At 42.3% G+C, this 19,846-nt stretch overlaps 1 protein-coding gene across 6 annotated transcripts in view; it reads right to left on the bottom strand.

Annotated features, from left to right (window-relative positions):
- The window catches only part of OSBPL9 (oxysterol binding protein like 9), a 116,466-nt gene that overhangs the window by 36,909 nt on the left and 59,711 nt on the right, over nt 1-19,846 (bottom strand). For 4 of the 6 annotated variants that reach the window (XM_045028845.1, XM_045028846.1, XM_045028847.1 and 1 more), the window contains 3 exons: nt 9,817-9,864; nt 2,750-2,779; nt 628-678 (listed from right to left, as the gene is read on the bottom strand). In XM_045028845.1, coding sequence (XP_044884780.1) covers nt 628-678; nt 2,750-2,779; nt 9,817-9,864 — 129 coding nt within the window. Of the gene's footprint in view, nt 1-627; nt 679-2,749; nt 2,780-6,866; nt 6,886-9,816; nt 9,865-19,846 lie in introns of those variants that run through there. The other 2 variants (XM_045028848.1, XM_045028849.1) reach the window with 2 other exon arrangements.

Genomic DNA, 19,846 nt, shown 5'->3' with positions numbered 1-19,846 from the left:
CTGCCATCCTGCTTCTTACCAGACATGAAAATCTGAACTCACCACAAGATCATCTTAGTTGTACCTCCTTGATCTGCTGGCTACATTGTCATTATTACTTTTATTAATGCATTCTGAGAATCAACTCAGAAACAGGAAGCAAACTTTATGACATAACAGCCAAGGGTGACTTTTCTTGCTTTATCTACTCAAGGAACCTTAAAAGTGCTCACACTTAGGAAGTGCTTTCTTCTTACAACATAATAATCTTTACCCACATATCTAAGAACATTTGCAAGTTATTATGAAATGAAACTGTTACATCTAAAAGCTTCAAAACAAGTAACAGTTTATAATTTTCTAAGTATGATGTATTGTCAAAAAGCACAAAGGCTAGAGTAATGTCTGGTTTTGAGTATGAACTGCACACATTTATTTCCTACAGAACTCTGTAATACAGTAACAAAAGTTAAAATCGGACAGCACCATGAACCAATTCATCACAAGCATATTTTAAAATATAACCAGAATTGTTTCAAAAGAGTGTTGACTTATATTTTAAGCAAACGTAAAAAAGAGAATACAAGTTTTCACAATTGTGAGAGTACCTTACAATTTGAAGTTCAGAACAGATAGCAGTATACTTACTTTAGCAATCTGCAGCAACACAATGCAGTGTTTTATTGATTCTACCATACTCTAGGAGGAGGAAATAAAACATTTAGCATGTTTCTCTCACAAATGCTGTAAAATACAAGTTATCATCAAAAACGTATTGATCATTATTAACATTAACTAAAAGATTTTGGCTAAGGAGTTAAGAAGGGCCACTCATGGTTGGTAGAGCCACAATCTATTCTCCTCTTCCTGTTTACAAAAGAACATGCAAAGAAGTGTCAATACGGCATGTTAAAAGAAACCATACAAGCAACATATAACAACACTGGAGCAAGAGGGAAGGGAATCCAATTTAAAACTTTCAAGAGAAACAATTTATGAATAAGCCTCTATGTAAATATCGTACCAATGCAGTTAAAAAACAAACCACCAAGATATCCCCTACTCCAAAGCCATAATTTAGCTTAATCTTTTCTGTCTCCATAATTTAAGAGGGTGAGGGGAGGGAAAAGAGAAAGGAGGAGCAAGTTCTAGATAATGAGCAAATCATTCAAGTTCTGATATTTTTACAGAAATTCTGAGACAGGAACAGGAGAGGAGCAGACTGTACCAGAGAGGGAGTCAAAGGTAGAAACCAAGGTGAAAGGAGTGGGTTTGAAGGACTGATAATTTTTTTCACACAGAACAGGGCTGTTGTCTCTATTGAAGGGAGCAGCATGTTAAAATGGCAGGAAGGTAAGACGGATGATGAAAGGAGCAAGGAGGTGGGGAACAGTAAAGGTTGGCAGTGGGGAGTGATGGGAGAGAGTGTGCAGTATTGAAGTTCGAACATCATCTTTACTTATAAGCCAGTGAATGGATCTGTGGAGGGGGGATTTTGCCATGATCTCAAAGGGGATATGGGGAGGGAGCAGAACACAATTTTAACTGCTGAACTTTGGGTATACTGAACACAGAGGAGTCAGCGAGACTGGGGAAAGGATGAACCAGCGATTCAATAGCAGGGATAGGGAGGCAGGGGGGACAGATTTTAGAAACAGAAACAAGATTTGGTCAAAGCCTGGATATGATATGAGAAGTGGAAAGAGAGGAAATTAAAGATAACCCCACAGCTTGACAATCAGAGAGGGTGGGAATATTGATAAGGAGACAAGCAGGAAGAGATACCCAGAGAAAGTGGGAAGAGGTTAGGAACAGACAGGTACATTTGAGTGTCAGAAGCGTCACAATGAGAGATCACTATGAATAGTTGAGTTTACCTGGGGTAAGTGCAAGAAGAAAATTGGAGAGATAGTAAGGACAGACCCACAGAGAACAACAACAGAACAGGAAGAAGGAAGACAACTTAACAATGGTAAGGGGGAGGGATAGCTCAGTGGTTTGAGCATTGGCCTGCTAAACCCAGGGTTGTGAGTTCAATCCTTGAGGGGGCCATTTAGGGATCTGGGGCAAAAATCTGTCTGGGGATTGGTCCTGCTTTGAGCAAGGGGTTGGACTAGATGATCTCCTGAGGTCCCTTCCAACCCTGATATTCTATGATTCTATCTCTGAATGAAGTGTCAGCAAGGTTTGAGGAAAACCACAAAATGACCACATGAAAAAGCCCAAGAAAGAAGATCTGGAGAAGTGGGTTCTCAATGGCATTAAAGTTATACAGAGACACCCTTACTGGCCCTTTTTAGAAAAAGATAGAAATACTTGCTAACAAAAAAACTAGTGCCGGTCAGACATTTTCTAATGGAATGTTCTTCCATTGGAAAACACTGTTCTTTCAATTCAACCTTTTTTTAATGGACCATTTCAACTTTCTGTTTCAAAGTGGTATTTTCTTTTTCGTTTTTACTATAAAAATATCAATGTCAAAATCTGTAATGAAACTTTTTAAATGTCCTGAAACAAAAATTTTCAAAATGTTTGTTTTCAGGAAATGTTTAAATTTTTTTCTTCCATTCTGAAATGGAATGTAAAGTTTCAAAATTGTGAAACTCCCCATGAAACAAAAAATCTGGTTCCTGCACAGCTGTAAAGCAGCAAATTCCTTTTTTGCTGTCATACTTTTTAGAACTTTAAAGATTTAAACAGGATGAAATACAATATTTTTTACTGTAAAGTCTACATATAATAGATGCAAAAGTTAACAACAAAAACTTACATTGGTTGTTTCTTTGAGATTTTCAATTTTCTGTGAAAACAAAATAAATATTTTTAATAACGTAGCTAAAACAAGAATTATAGCCCCTAGTTGCACCCTTATTACATATTGGACTAGAACACAACAAGTTTTAAATACCCAAAGTATTAAATAAAATGTTAGCTTCTGTATGTGTAGACGTGTATGAAAAAGTGCGTATTATTTGTAATGGACAAAGAAAGTCAAATTAAGACTTAAACCAGCAACATGATCAGGTGAGAGCTATCCAAGCACTATACATTCACCATCTACAGTAATTCCTCAGTCTTAATGTTCAGCTAACAAGACATTCACTGCAATACGTGATACTGAAAATTTTAACCTGAAAGGGCCTTGTTACGTAGCCTACGGCTATAGGGATTGGTTCCAGGTAAAGCATAGGTATAAGGTAAGATATAGGTATAAATTACAGCTGTAATGCAAGAAAGCCTGTAAGACAATAGCTTAATGCAGTGATATTCAGACCTCAGTGGTTCAGGATACAAATTAGCGATCAACATTACAGTAACTCCTCACTTAACGTTGTAGTTCTGTTCCTGAAAAATGCGACTTTAAGCGAAACCATGTTAAGCAAATCCAATTTCCCCATAAGAATTAATGTAAATGGGGGGGGGGGGGGAGTTCCAGGAAAAAAATTTTCACCAGACAAAAGCCTATTATATGTATGGATACACAGTATAAGTTTTAAACAATTTAATACTGTACACAGCAATGATGATTGTGAAGCTTAGTTGAGGTGGTGGAGTCAGAGGGTGGGATATTTCTCAGGGCAGTGGGGGGAGGAACAGCTGAACTGCCCGGCAATTGATAGCCTAATGGGCAGCTGCTGCACAGGGAACTTAGGGGAGTGGAGAGCTGATAGGGGGGCTGCGGGTCCACCCTGGTTCCAAGCCCCCACCAGCCAGCTGGAAAAGGCTGCTCTTTCTGCAAGCTGTGAACAAAGCAGGCAGCTGCCAAACAACGCGATAAGGGAGCATTGTGCAACTTTAAACGAGCATGTTCCCTAACTGATCAGCAACGTAACAATGAAACAACGGGACAACTTTAAGTGAGGAGTTACTGTATTCAAAAGAGCCACAGGAGTATGATTCATTGTTACATTTACTATAGTACTATATATTCATTAGGGCTGTCAATTAATCGCACTTAACTCAAGTGATTAACATAAAACAAAATTAACTAGATTAAAAAATAATCACAATTAATTTCAGTTTTAATCACAATAGAATACCAATTTCAAATTATAAATATTTTTGTATGTTTTTTCTACATTTTCAAATACTGACTTCAATTACAACACAGAATACAAAGTGTACAGTGCTTATATTTTTCATTACAAATAATGCACTGTAAAAAATATAATAGTATTTTTCAATTCACCTCATACAAGTACTATAGTGCAATCTCTATCGTGAAAGTGCAACTTACAAATGTAATTTTTATTTTCTTTTTATATAACTACACTCAAAAACAAAACAATGGAAAGCTTTTGAGCCTACAAGTCCACCCAATCCTACTTCTTGTTCTGCCAATCATTACGACAAACAAGTTTGTTTACATTTATGGGAGATAATGCTGCCCTCTTCTTATTTACAATGTCACCTGAAAGTGAGAGCAGGCGTTTGCATGACACTGTAGTAGCTGGCATATCAAGGTAATTTTGTCAGACATGCTAAACATTCGTATGCCCCTTCATGCTTCGACTTTTTCATTTTTTACTGTGCAAATATATGTAATAAAAATATTTTATCAACTACAATTGGTTAATAACTAAATCACACAGTGTTTTAATACCACATGCTGCAAAGAGCAGCAGGAGACACATTAAAGAGTCATTTACGGCTCACAAGACTCCGATTTTTCCCTTAGCAGCGTCCAGAGGGTTGGCCTGGGCGCCCCCTGGAGTCACACCTTCATGGCACTCAATATAGGGCCCTGCCAACCCACCACCCCTTCAGTTCCTTCCTGCCGGCTACTCCGACAGAGGGGTAGGAGGGTGGGTATTGGAATAGACAAACAACACATCTCGAAGAACAACAGTTATGAGAAGGTTAGTAACCATTTTTTCTTCGAGTGCTTGTTCATGTCAATTCCAATCAGGTGACTCACAAGCCCAAGTTCAGGAGGAGGGGTCAGAGTCGTACACTGATTGGAGCACCACTCTTCCAAAGGCCACATTGTCTCTGGCTTGCTGGGTAATCAAGTAGTGGATGGTGAAAGTGTATATGGAGGACCACGTTGCTGCTCTGCAAATTTCCTGGGTGGGAACCTGCGCCAGGAATGCCGCTGAACAGGCCTGAGCCCTGGTGGAGTGCACAGTGATTGAAGGAGTGGGCACCTTTGCCAAGTTGTAGCACTCCTGAATTCATGATGTGATCCATGATGAGATACGTTGAGAGGAGACAGGAAGATCTTTCATTCTGTCCGCCACTGCCACGAATAACTGGATGGACCTTCAGAACAGTTTTGTTCTCTTGATGTAGAAGGCTAGCACTCTGCAGACATCCAATGAGTGAAGCCTTTGTTCCCTGGCACTAGAGTGTGACTTAGGGTAGAATACAGGGAGGAAGATGTTCTGGTTGATGTGAAATTGAGAGACAGCCTTCGGGAGAAAAGCTGGGTGAGGCCTGAGCTGAACCTTGTCCTTATAGAATACAGGTGTAAGGGAGCTCTGATGTTAGGCCTTGAGCTCAGACACCCTTCTAGCCAAGGGAATCACTACCAGAAACACCACCCTGTAAGAGAGAGAGAGCAGGGAGCATGTCGCCAAGGGCTCAAAAGGCAGCCCCAGAGGATATGCATCCATGATGACAGGTTCCACTCGATAACAATCCAAAGCAGTGCAGACCAACATGTTCACATTCATTATCTGAATCAGATGCCACCAGCAGAAAGCTGATTTTCTTTTTTGGAAGTTCAGGTTCTGTAGTTTCCGCATCGGAGTGTTGCTCTTTTAAGACTTCTGAAAGCATGCTCCACCCCTCGTCCCTCTCAGATTGTGGAAGGCACTTCAGATTCTTAAACCTTGGGTCGAGTGCTGTAGCTATCTTTAGAAATCTCACATTGGTACCCTCTTTGCGTTTTGTCAAATCTGCAGTGAAAGTGTTCTTAAAATGAACAACATGTGCAGGGTCATCATCCAAGACTGCTGTATCATGAAATATATGGCAGAATGAAGGTAAAACAGGGCAGGAGACATACAATTCTCCCCCAAAGAGTTCAGTCACAAATTTAATTAATGCAATTTTTTTTTAAACAAGTGTCATCAGCATAGAAACAAGTCCTATGGAATGGTGACCGAAGCATGAAGGGGCATACAAATGTTTAGCATATCTGGCACGTAAATACCTTGCAGTGCTGGCTACAAAAGTGCCATGCAAGTGCACTTTCTGGTGACATTGTAAAGAAGAAGAGGGCAGCATTATCTCCTGTAAATGTAAACAAACTTGTTTGTCTTAGCGATTGGCTAAACAAAAGTAGGATGGAGTGGACTTGTAGGGTCTGAAGTTTTACATTCTTTTGTTTTTGAGTGCAGTTATGTAACAAAACAAAAATCTATATTTGTAAGTTGCACTTTCATGACAAAGATTGCACTACAGTACTTGTATGAGGTGAATTGAAAAATACTCATCTACAAATATTTGCACTGTAAAAATGATAAAAAATAATATACATTGATTTCAGTTATAACAGAATACAATATATATGAAAATGTAGAAAACATTCAAAACATTTCAATTGGTATTCTACTAACAGTGTGATTAAAACTGATTAATCATGATTTTTATTTTTTTTAATCGTAATTAATTTTTTGAGTTAATCGCGTGAGTTAACTGCGATTAATTGACAGTCCTAACAAATGTACACGTTGCACCCACTCTTCAATAGGTGAATAAGTCAAGTGTTGCTAGATATGGTTGGATTATTGAAGAACTAAGTGGAATTGTGCCCTAGGGTGAAATCCTGACCCTTGTGACTTAACCAGGACAGGATTTCACCACTCGTTTCTAAATAATGCTTTAATTTATATTAACAGATATGTTTCATGTATAAAATGGGGATAATGATGCATACTGACCTATTTAAAAGCACTTTTGAGATCTATGGATGAAGAATGCTGTGTAAGAGCGAGACATTATTTAAAATGCAAACATTCTTCAGTATCACTGTATACAATAAATGTTTTCTGAACTATTTAACACATATTCCTTAACTTTTATTGTACATTCTTTAAAATGTGGGTTTCATAATTTAAACAACAATATTTTGTAATATCTAACATTATATAATACTATATATATATATATATATATATATATATATATATATATATATATATACATATACATATACATACATATATACATATACATACACACACACACACACACACACACACACAGTATTTGTTAGGTCTCCAAATGGTTATTGAAGTAGGCTGCTTAATGTCTTAAGAAACAATGATTATCTGCCACCTATTTGTAAAAACATCCTAGCTACTACCTATCGTATTATCAAGAAGTGGTTGCCTAGCAGCACCGGAAACAGACTTTTCCCACCTGAAAAAACAGGTTGTGCTCAATTGTTTAGGAGGTCATTATTTCCAGGCTCTTTGCAATACTAAACAATGCTTGACACAATGCTCAAAGCCAATTAGTTCTGGTTCACATTTCCAATCCTGCCCTGCATGTAAACACTGAACTGAGTTTCAAAAGAAATTACAGGATACTAGAAAAAGCCTGACTTTGGTCTGCTGGAACACAGCAGCTACCTTAAGTTTGAACAGTTCATCTTGAAACACTTTCACTCCGCTTTGATTCCAACTAAAAAGAAAACCTGTCTTCTAATGGCCCATTTAAACTTATGAATCGTACTACAAAACATGAAAAGAAAAAACAAACAGGCTTTCTGCTAGAATTTTTAATGAAGACCTAGTGGGAAAGAAAGTGTAGAAATGGATTTCCAGCTGCATAACTTTCCCTCAAACCATACATCTGTGGAACAACTGCTTAACCAAAGTATAGTGAAAAGCTTAATCCTTATTTAAGGAAATAGAAGCATTAAGCTGCTGCCGCCAAAGAATTCCTTACCTGTTTTAGCCCAAAGGGACAGGAAGATTCAATTTTTAAAAAGTGATGCTTTTTGTTTGTTTTAAATGGGGAAGAAGTGGAATCTGTAGTAAAAACATTATTGATACAACATTTAAAAAAAAAACTCTTTGAAATCAAATCTTCCTGTTCTACTGATGTATGTCTTGCTCAGATTAAATATGAAAATGCATCCTCTAGCTGTAACACAATCCTTGAAGAAGCCTCCAAGGATTAAAAGTGACTCAAGTGCTTCTTACTGTCACAGGGAGGGCTAATGTATTTCCTGATCTGCATGAGCACAGCTGGACAGAGGTAAAAATTGAAGGAATAATTTTCTAGTTAAAAAACAAACAAAAAAATAAGTTCTCTTCTTGCAGTTGCTTGTCCAGAGGCTAGTCAAGCAAGTTTGAACTGAGCAACAAGCACATTTTAAAATCTGTACATGCCACCAAGAAGTGGACAGAAAGATCAACACATAAGATTGCTAATCTGCCATTATGACCACCAGACATGAAGGGGAACAAATACAAAGTCACATCCTTTACATAATACGCCTCTACCCTGATATAACGCTGTCCTTGAGAGCCAAAAAATCTTAGCACATTATAGGTGAAATCGCGTTATATTGAACTTGCTTTGATCCGCCAGAGTGCGCAGCCCCGCCCCCCTGGAGCACTGCTTTACCACGTTTATAACACGAATTCGTGTTATATCGGGGTAGAGGTGTATTATGTGAGGAAGCATCAAAGTGTACTCAAACAACAATACTGAAAGGAAGAAGCTTTGCTTTTAAACACAAGGGAAAACTCGGAGAAATAAGTACAAAATTCACAAAAATTCCCAAATCCAACTATTTTAACATTACAGTGACAGTGCAACAGTTATTATAACTGAGCAATAGCTTTAATTTTAATTCCCTATTTCCAGGTATTAAAGTTCACAAGCTAGGTTTTTTTTTTTGTAACGTTCTTTCCCTTCCACCATCTCCCAAGAAAAAGTCTTTGATAAAACGTTTGTCTCTCTTAAAAATAGCAATTTGAGACATTTTGTCCTACTGCCATGCTCCCAAAAATGACACTGGATGGGAGCAAGTATATACATCAGCTTTTGAAATGAGCGACAGCCTGGCTGAAAGTTTCAAGTTTTGTACTCTCTGGATGACATATTGCATTCTGGAGCATACAGCCCCAAAGCATGTGAATGTTATAGACTGCACATTTACACAACCCTCCCTGATCAAAAAATTCTTTTGTTGGGGGTTGGGTAGAAAGAGAAAGGGAAAAGAGAAATAAGTGGAAGACAACCAACAAGGATATACTCAGAGTGATCAAATGTAAGACTGGCTAGTCAGACTTTTCTCTAAGTCTCTCTCAGCCTATGGAGAGCTCCAAATATGTGCAGGGCTGAGCTCCAAATACGTGCACTGCTTAAAAAAATAAAATAATTTAAAAAAAACTAAAAACCCAGTGTGCTCCTTATATGCTTTTCCACTATGCTTGTTCAACCTATGACTTTCAAACATTGATGAATGAACCAAAATTTGGTTATTTTATACCAAAATGTCTTCATATATGTCAATGACAGTTGTGCTGGAGGAGATTTGGGAGTTTGAAAATTATACTGTGTTGTCCACACATCTAAAAAGGTATTAGAACCATTTCTTAAAAGAATGAAACTTTGTTTTAAAGCTTTAAAGGTGATATCCCAATGTTATAAAAATCTCATTATATAAAGTTATATTCCCCCAGTTATTCACAATATGTAACTCCTGTAAGAAGTTCTAAACAAGACAGATCAAGAATTTATTTTTATCAACTGTAGATTAAAATCAGGCTTAAAACATGATTCACAATTATAAGAGATTAATGAAAATGGAAATAAAATCAAAAATGTCAAAAAGAAAGGCCTCAATATCTATATAAGATAAAGTGTACTTGCTTTTCTCTGTTCATCATCTATGCAGTGCTGAAGCTTCTCATCAAACAGCTAAAAGAAAACACATTTGTGAAAATACTGCAAGTGTCGTTTTTCACACGTCAAACAACTTGAAACTACAAACAAAACACAATTAACCTTCCGTAACTGTTGTTCTTTGAGAGGTGGTGCTCATATTCTTTCCAATATAGGTGTGTGCATGCTGCGCGCACCACCAGCGTAAAGTTTTCCTCGCTGGTATCCGTCAGGTCAGCTCTGGTGCCTCTGGAGTTGCGCCCTCATAGTGCCAATATATAAAATCCTGCCATCCGACTGCCCCCTCAGCTTCTTCTTGCCGGCTAACTCCTACAGAGGGGCTGGAGGGTGGGTTCTGAAATGGACATGAGCAACATATCTCGAAGAACAGCAGTTACAGAAAAAAAAACAAAAAACATTTTTTCTTCAAGTGCTTGCTCACGTCCATTCCAATGTAGGTGACTCTCAAGCAGATGAAGGAGCGGGGTTCGGAGTTCAATGACAAGCAGACTGTAGAACTGCTCTGCCAAATCTGGCCTGCTGACTGACGGCATAATGAGTTGCAAAAAGTGTGGACCAAAGACTATGTTGCCACTCTACAGATACCCTGGATGGGAACTGTGACACTGCACTCCATATGTTTTATGGAAATATGCTTATGAGTGTAAATATGATGCAACTGAAATATGCTTTATGCAAAAGGTCTCTTGTAAGGTATCACAACAAAGGTTACAAACCACTGAATATATTCCTCCTATTTGTATGTCTGTATCATTCTTGTATCTGAAGCTAGAAATATGAAGTATAACTCTGAGGTCCTATTGTAATAATTATGCAAAGTGTGGGCCATTAATGATGGTTTAGAATCTTGATGGCTCCCATTGACTAGGACAATTGGTTGTAAATGGTTTATTTACCTGCAAGCCTTCCTGTGTCCGTGTAGGCCAACCCAGGAAGAATGGAGACTAGGGGTCTTAGTGATATGTAACCATGTCATTTGATAATGAAATCCATCTTAAATCTGGTACTTTTCCATTTAGGAGGAGGGGTGGGGACCCAGAGACACAAAAGATTCCTACCTTGTGCCAAAACTATAAAAGGGGGTGGAGCAGGACAAGAGTGGCTACAGTCATGAGAAAACCCCTGCTTACCACCGGAGATGTCTGCTGGAACTAACAAGAACTGTACCAGGGAAAGGATTGGGCCCAGACTAGGAAGGAGTCTAGTCTGTGAAAGAAGCTTATTGGAACATCTTTAAGGGTGAGCTATTATTTGTAATCAGTTTCTTAATGTATTAGGCTTAGACTTCCATGTTTTTGCTTTATTTTGCTTGGTGACTTACTTTGTTCTGTCTGTTATTTCTTGACACCACTTAAATCCTACTTTTTATATTTAATAAAAATCACTTTTTTATTAATAAAACCAGAGTATGTGATTAATACGGGGGGGGGGCAAACAGATGTGCATATGTATCACTGTTATAGAGGGTGGACAATTTATTAATTTACCCTGTAAAAGCTTTATACAGAGTAAAATAGATTTATTTGGGGTTTGGAGCCCATTGGGAAATGGGTGTTTGGATGCTGGAGATAACTGAAAACAGTTCAGCAGGTTACCTAAGTCGGCAGCTTTGGGGGCGTGGACCAGACCCTGGATCTGTGTTGCAGCGGGCTAGTGTGTCTGGCTCAACAAGACAGGGTTCTGGAAGTCCTAAGCTGGCAAGGAAAATGGGTTCAGAGGTAATTTCAACATATCAGGCGAAAGTCTCAAGGGGATCTCTGTGATTGAACCCATCACAGGAACCTCTGTCACGAATGCGGCTGAATGAGAGCGCAGCTGGACCTTGTTCTTGAAGAAGACTCTGTATGGTGGTTCTGAAATAAAAAGGCCCTAATATCCGAGAGCCTCGGTGACTGGAGACATTGATGGCTGTGGATTCAAGAATGGGACACCTGCACATACAGTCTCTGGATCCAGCCACCATAGGAGGGTGGTGATCACTGAATGGGGAAGTGTGACTACCATGTCCAAGCAGTCCTGGCCTGTTTGGTACACTGATGCTAGCCAGACCTAAAGAGGTCTGAGTTGCAATCTTGCATGTTTCACCATATCAGCGCATGAAGGAAGGCTCTTGCCTGGACCAAGTTGAGAACCACTCCTATGAACTCTATCCTTTGGACAGGGGAGAGCATTTACTTCTGCATGTTTATCAACAGGCCCTAATTTCTGGAAGGTTGATAGTATTAGCCATATGTCTGCATCCATGTGGGCCATGGTCTGACTTCTGATCAGCCAGGCATCAAGGTAAGGATATACAGTACCTGAATGTTTTGTTTCCTTAGGAAAGCCAAGACAACTGCCACACACTTTGTGAAAACCTGAGGGGCTTCTGATAGGGTCAATGGAAGTACAGTGAACTGGTAACATACCTGGTTCACAACTAATTACATGAATCTTCTGTGGCCTTGGAAGATTGAAATAGGAGAGTGGCATACCAGTCTCCTGGATCCACAGAAGGGATGTCCACAGAAGGGATAATGGAAGCCAAGGAAACCATGCAGAACTTCAGCTTTTTCATGGATCTGCTGAGGTTTTGCAGGTCCAGGATGGGTTTGAGACTGCTGTTGGCCTCTGGGATTAAGAAATAACGGGAGTAAAACCCCCTGCCCTTAGCTCCAAAGGAACCTCCTCTACTGCTCCCACTTGCAGAAGCATTCGCACTTCCTGGATTAGAAGTTGCTCATGAGAAGGGTCCCTGATGAGGGACAGGGAGGGAGGGTGGAAAGGAGGGGAAGAACTGAACTGCAGGGCGTATCCCAATCCTACTGTGTGGCACTCAGTAGCCTGAGGTGATATGGGCCCACGCCCAATAGAAGTGGAATAACCAATCGACAAAAAATTGGGAAGGGTGGGATCCAGACACTGTCCTAGTACTCCATCCTCTGGTGTACCCTCAAAAGGCCTACTTAGACCCAGACAATTGTCTGGCAGGGCCAGTCCTATGGGCCAACAAAGACTGGGCAGGAGGCCTCCTCTTATAGCTCCTACCCCGCCTCTTTATCATCATCTGGCCTTGACTGAGGCTGGTAAAAACGGGGCAATGGCTGGGGTTTTAAGTGCTTTCTCAACTGGGTCGGGATGTGCAGTCCTAGGGACTTAGGGTGGTCCTCAAATCCTTTAAACTGTGGAGCTTAGAGTCTGTCTGCTCCAAAAAGAAAAACATACCCTCAAAAGGGAGGTCCTGGATAGTCCGCTGCACTTCGTATGGGAGGCCCAAGGCCTGTAGCCATGAGCTTCTCCTCATGACCACAGCCAAAGCCATGGTTGTAGCCCCCACTGTGGAGTAGATCTCTCTGCCAAAGAGATCCAGCTCCTTGGCGTCCTTGGCCTTCGGGGTAGGTCTTTGCTGTCCCTGCCTCTCTCGTTCATTCACCACTCGCGACCCTGGAGGAGGATGGATGTATAAGTATTCAAACCCCTTCAGGGGAACAAAATACTTTTTCTCCACTCTCTTTCCAGTGGGTTACAAGGAGTCTGCCACAGGGCCTTAACAGATTCCAGAATGGCACCATTCAGAGGCAAAGCCACTCACGATGGCCCCGAAAAGGCCAAGATGTCCACCAAGGCATGGGAGGCCATCAAGATTTCCTCCACCTGGATCCTCAGGTTTTGGGCTACTCTCCTGAGGAGCTCCTGGTGTGCACTGTAGTCGTCATGAGCAGGCGCAACTGAAGTCCCCACTACCACCTCATCAGGAGAGGAGGAGGAGGATGTAAGCACAGTTATAGGGCCTTGTTCCTGTCCTTCAGCACCTGAAGGATCATGCAGTACTAGGTCCTGAATTTCGGTGCTGGGCTTGGTAACGGGTCCTGATTCCTGTACCAAGGGAGGTGGGGGAGTTCTACACTCCAACACAACACAGTAAGATCTCCTCGACTGAGGCCTTGGACCAGATGGAAGGCTCAGGGATTCCAGAAAAGCCATTGCCCTGGCATCTTCCACTGTGCTGGCCAGGCCACTGGTGAGAACCCTTGGCCCATATCAGCTGTCAGGTATCAGCGGTTGGACCGGTGTTACCTCCTGTGGGAGGTATAAGATTCTGCCTCAGAGTCTGATTGTGAGGAATCTCTCCTTGGTGACCATGGAGGAGCGGTACCAGTTGGTGCTTGAGAGCAGTGCCAAGAGGGAGGCGACCAGTGCTATGTCATCACCACCAGTTTTCCCTTCAGTGGCACCTGAGGCCTCTGTGCCATAGCTGCTCTCGTCTCTAGTGCCCATTCACACCTGGTAAGGGATGGCAATAGAGGAGGGACTAATAAGCTCCCTTGCTGCCTCGAACGCCTCTGACATAGATGGAAGCACCAGAGCTGCACTCAGATGGCTCTCCCTTGGAGAGTCCAACAGTACTGGCCTCGATGGGTCTCTTTCCTGGGCTGGAGTCAATGGTACTATGCTGGTAGCTGTTGACTCGTGAGACCTGGCACGGGTCTAACTCTGCCAACTTCCCTGTGACCAGTGGTTTTCAGAGCTGGGGAGCACTCCATGTCTGTTTTTCTTCGCTTCTTTGGCACCAGTGACTGGGAGAGGTGCCAAGTGTCCCAGTGAGGCACAGATCTCCTCTGTACCAGAGAGCCCTGATGGTGCCGAGAATCTCAGAACACAGATAAGGAGTCCTTCCTCCCCCCGAGCACTAAAGACAGCAGAATGGGGAGGTGGGGTGGCACTAATTGGCATGGATTATGCCAAGCCTCACATAGCTTAAATCTGGGAGATTGGGAAAGGGGTAACCCCAGAAAGCAAGGTCCTAATGTATTAACTACTAACTAACAATAGACCATAAACTCTAACCACTATTATTTAACTATATATAGGAAAAGAACCAAAGTCCACTAAGGAAAGTACTTGTGTGAACACAAAGACAAGCAAAAGTTCCAGCGGCCACCGTGGGTATTAAGAAGGAACGGATGGGTGGCAGAGCAGCAGGACCCTGTATACTGGCGCTATGGGCATGACTTCATGGGGCACCAGAACAGACCCAATGGATAGCACTGAGGGAAAACTTTCTGGCAGCAATGCACACAGCGCGTGCACACCTATATTAGAATGAACATGAGTAAGCACTCAAAGGAAAACTCTAGGATTTTGAAAACAAAACAAGTATACCGTGTTATAGGTGAGACCGCGTTATATCGGTGTAGAGAGAGGAACCACTCCCCGCCCCAGCTCACCTCCGCTCTGCCTCCGCCTCCTCCCTGAGCATGCCGCTGCCACTCCGCTTCTCCCTCCCTTCCAGGCTTGCCATACCAATCAGCTGTTTGGCCTGGCAAGCCTGGGGGGGAGGAGAGAAGCGGAGCAGCAGCACAGTCAGGGGAAGAGGCAGAGATGAGCTGGAGCGGGGAGCTGTTTCTCTGCACCCCCCGTTACTTGCTGCAGCCCTCCCCAGGATCCCCCCGCCCCAGCTCACCTCCGTTCCACCTCCTCCCATAAGCGCACCACAGCTCTGCTTCTCCCCCGTCCCTCCCAGGCTTGCCGCATCAATTAGCTGTTTGGCACGGCAAGCCTGGGAGAGAGGGAGAAGCGGAGCTGAGCAGCGTGCTCATAGGAGGAGGTGGCGGCGGAGTGGAGGTGAGCTGGGGTGGGGAGCAGTTCCTCTGCCCCCTCTTTACTTGCTGCGGCCCCCCTGCCCCAGCTCACCTCTGCTCCACCTCCTTCCACGAGCGTGCCACAGCTCTGCCTCTCCTCCCTCCCAGGCTTGCCGCGCCAAAGAGCTGATTGGCGCGGCAAGCCTGGGAGGGAAGAGAAGCAAAGCTGCGGTGCGCTCGTGGAAGGAGGCAGAGTGGAGGTGAGCTGAGGCAGGGGGGCCCCAGGGAGGGCCGCAGCAAGTAACGGGTGGGCGCAGAGGAACCACTTGCAGTAACACTAAGTCAGATATAACGCTGTAAAGCAGCCCCATGCCCCGGACCGCTGGTTTACCGCGTTATATCCAAATTTGCGTTATATAGGACCACATATCAGGGTAGAGGTGTACAATCCAACCAATATGACCCCCAACAACAATTAGTTCATATTTCTTTTAGAGTATTTGTGATATGATGACATTGTCATTGACATTCCACAGTTTGGTGCAACACCCACGCTCAGTTACTGAGGGCTTGTCTACATTGGCACTTTAAAGCGCTGCAACTTTCTCGCTCAAGGGTGTGAAAAAACATTCCCCTGAGCACTGCAAGTTTCAGCACAGTAAAGTGCCAGTGTTGCCGCGACTACACAGTTCCATTAAAGCACTGCCACAGCCAGCTCTTTAACTTTGCTAGTGAAGACATGCCCTGAGGCTGTCTCTTTCGATTCCCATGCTGTCATTGTTCTGCAGTTGATTAAAAAGATGGAGTTGACGAGATACATAGGGAGTTCCATTCAGCACTCTTTGGACAAAGAAGGCTGCTTTGGTGTAAGGTTTTATGGGAGGAGTGAGTTACCATTTAAGAACAGAGACATTGTTCAGAACACCTCCATCAAACAGGCTTATCTGTTCTTTTCTCTTATCTGAGACTGATAGATCTTTGGAGTAAGGACCCTGTTTAGCACTAGGTCTCTACAGAACCTAGCACAATGGAGTCCCCAATCCTGATCAAGCATTCTGAGTCCTATCCTGATGTAGATTTAGTATTAATTGCTGGTGTTTGTGAATCTGTCTCATCGCAAAACATTATATAATGATTTCAAACTTTCCACAGTTCAAAACAAGACAGCTCCCATTTACTTTTATCTTTAATACAAAAGAAAAATGAACTACAGGATTAAGCTGAGAACAGGTAAAATTACTGGACAAACTTCATTGACAAGTTATTTTATTACCATCTTGGCTGAGACAAACACACTAAATTACATTTTGAAAGCAGTCAAAAATGCAGGACACATTTAATAAGTAGATGTTGTAAACAATTCAAAACAGATATCTGTGAAAGTAATTTTCCCTCTGTTGATATTTAACCCTTCTTGTCAATTGTTGGGAATGGGCCACATCCACCATAGCTGAATTGGCCCCGTTAGCACTGACCCCCCACTTGGTAAGGCAACTCCCATCTTTTCATGTGCTGTATATTTATACCTGCTTACTGTATTTTCCACTCCATGCATCTGATGAAGTGGGTTATAGCTCACGAAATCTTATGCCCAAACAAATGTATTTGTCTTTAAGGTGTTACAAGGACTCCTCGTTGTTTTTACTGATACAGACTAATACGGCTACCCCATGAAACCTGTGACCCATGGATATGCTACTCTCCCCCCCGCCCCAAATACACTCTAGAAATTAATTTTAGAGATGTTTGATGGTCTGCATTATATAGAAGGTCAAACTAAATGATCACAATGGTTCCTTCTGGCCTTAGAATCTATAACAACATGCCAGACCAAAAAAGGGATTTTGGCCATTAAACCTCCCAAATTTGATTTATGTGAAGGAGGAAAAAAACTCTGAATTCTATTTCAAGACTTAATGACACTTCACAAATAGGATTCCACTTAGACAGACAGACAATTCTGCTTTAGTTTTTTAACTTTCCTGTTCATTACCTGGGACATTTGCATGACCCCATAATTTTTGATCCTTAAGCATCAATCTGCTCCTACTAATTAAAATGACGTAAAAGCAGCCAGTTTATACTGAGGAGCCCAACCTTTGACACTGGGAGCCATCCTAACATCTTATCAATGGCCCAAGTGCTGCACATAATTTGCATACAATCATAATTTGTCCAAATTAAATGTAAAAAAAATAGTTTGAATTTGTAACTCCCTTGAGAGAAGAGTTAAAATTGTTTATTTAAATTCAGCAACAATAAAAACTAGAAGTTCGTCAGATTTGTTCTTGCCCTGCAGAGAGAGGGTTAAATGGGACAAAGGGTGCATTTTATGTCTCCACTGATCTATGTTTGGCTCTCAGACTGCATGTTGGGTACCACTACCATACATTAAAGATTCTCTCACACACACACACACTTACACTTTTTCCCTCCAAAAGAAGACAACTGGAGAAGCAGGGGGGAGGGTCTGAAAAATTTTAGTGCTTTAGTTTTCTGTGTTACTTTCAGCTACCAAATTTAATAAGATATTGCAATGGAATAAGAAAACCTCAAATGTTATCTCCTCCCTAAAACTCAGCAAGTCACTTCTCCTATCCTTTCCTCTTCTCTGGTGCCATACTTCTCCTTCCTTGAATGCTGATACCTTGTTCTCCAAAACCCCCATGCCGTAGTTTCTGCAAGTCTCTTCCCGTCCCTTGTTTCTACGGTCCTTTCTCTCCACTATTTGTCAATCTTTTCTTCAGTCAGTCTCAGGTGACTGCTGAAGAGCACAGTGAGGCATATCCTTTCCTCCAGAGATGAGTGCTGCCTGGGATGGTTTCCTCACCCCTGCTGACACGAGAGCAAGTGACATAGCTGTGTCCTAAATCATTAGGCCATGGGCCAAGCTCTTTATTCTGTATGCCTCTCTCACTCAACTCAATCTTGGTGCATGTATTCCTTTCCCACCGACAATACTAAATTTGTGCTGATGCTCCCACACACAGTGCTTGCCCAATAATATCAGTAAGAGAAGCAGAACATAACTGTAGCAGTCTTAATCAGTTTTAATCTGCTGGGTCAGGGGAAAATGTTGCAGGCAGAAACTGCCAAAGGATAATCTTCTGCTGTTTCCAACAGTGTGGTGGGATATATGAGCTTGTCATCCCTCATCTCCCCCACCTACCCCAAAACACATAAGCAGAGCAGAGAAGTATTCCATTTTAACTGCTCCTACAGAACAATTTACCCATGGTCAAGTATCAGATTCACACAAATACAGCAGCAAAATTTCCTAAACTGTCAGCAATCCCAGTTAAGCACTATGTGCAGGAGCAACAGCAGAGGCGGGACTCCTCTCCAGGGAAAAAAAAATTAAATATCAAGGGCAAGATGATAATTTTAAGGATTCTACTACAAATTTAAACTCATTTATTTAAACCATCCCTGCCAATTCTCCAAAGTTAACTCTCTGAATATAACAGAAAGCAGATTCTCAATATTTGACAGAAAACCCATTTTGAAAGAAGGCATAAATTTAAGTTACTCTAATTTTCTAACTCAATTTTACTTGAGTGATACATGATTCCAAGATCTCCATTCATCTCAACACAGAATTCTGTTCTCAAATTCAACATAGTTTTTAGTCTGAATTTTCATTGTTACTTTTTGTAATCGTCTCTTTAAAAAATATATATATATATATATATACACACACACACACTCTGAAACCCTGCTATAACGCAATGTTTGGGGTCCAAAAAATTCTATCGCGATAAATGCGGGGTCGCGGTATAGTGGGGTTTCAAGCCGGTCAGTTTAAGTCAGTGGTCCCCAACGCGGTGCATTGATGTGCGCTGCCTAGTGCCCAGTGCCCAGCAGGGGAGAGAAGCCGCGGCCCCGCACCTGCCAGGGACAGAGAACTCCGAGGCTGCGGGCGCTGGTGCTCTCTGTCCCCAGCAGGTGCAGGGCCGCAGCTTCTCTCCGGCTTCAAGAGGAGCTGCGATCCCGCGCCTGCCGGGGACAGAGAACTCCAGGGCTGCGGGCGCCGGTGCTCTCTGTCCCCGGCAGGCGCAGGGCTGCAGCTCCTCTTGAAGCTGGAGAGAAGCTGCGGCCCTGCGCCTGCCAGGGACAAAGCGCACCGGTGCCCGCAGCCTCGGAGTTCTCTGTCCCTGGCAGGCGCGGGGCTGCGGCTTCTCTCCCCTGCTGGGCATTAGGCGGGGGCACATCAACGTCCTGGCAGGCGCCATGGCATTGGGGACCACTGGTATTAGGCCTTAAAGGAGAGTCAACTTATGATCACATTATATGCGATTTCGCGTTATGGCGGGCCGCGTTATTGCGAGGTTTGACTGTACTTTTCTATGGAAGACCCAGAGAGAAAAGAGAAGAAAAGGATAAAACTTCGTCATAGGCAAACCCCAGGGATGAAAAATACTTCAGCATTTGACAGG

The sequence above is a fragment of the Mauremys mutica genome, chromosome 8, assembly GCF_020497125.1.
Source record: "Mauremys mutica isolate MM-2020 ecotype Southern chromosome 8, ASM2049712v1, whole genome shotgun sequence".
Classification (NCBI taxonomy): Eukaryota; Metazoa; Chordata; order Testudines; family Geoemydidae; genus Mauremys; species Mauremys mutica.
Note: the sequence above shows the minus strand (reverse complement) of the source record. Positions and strands in the feature narration are given on the sequence as shown.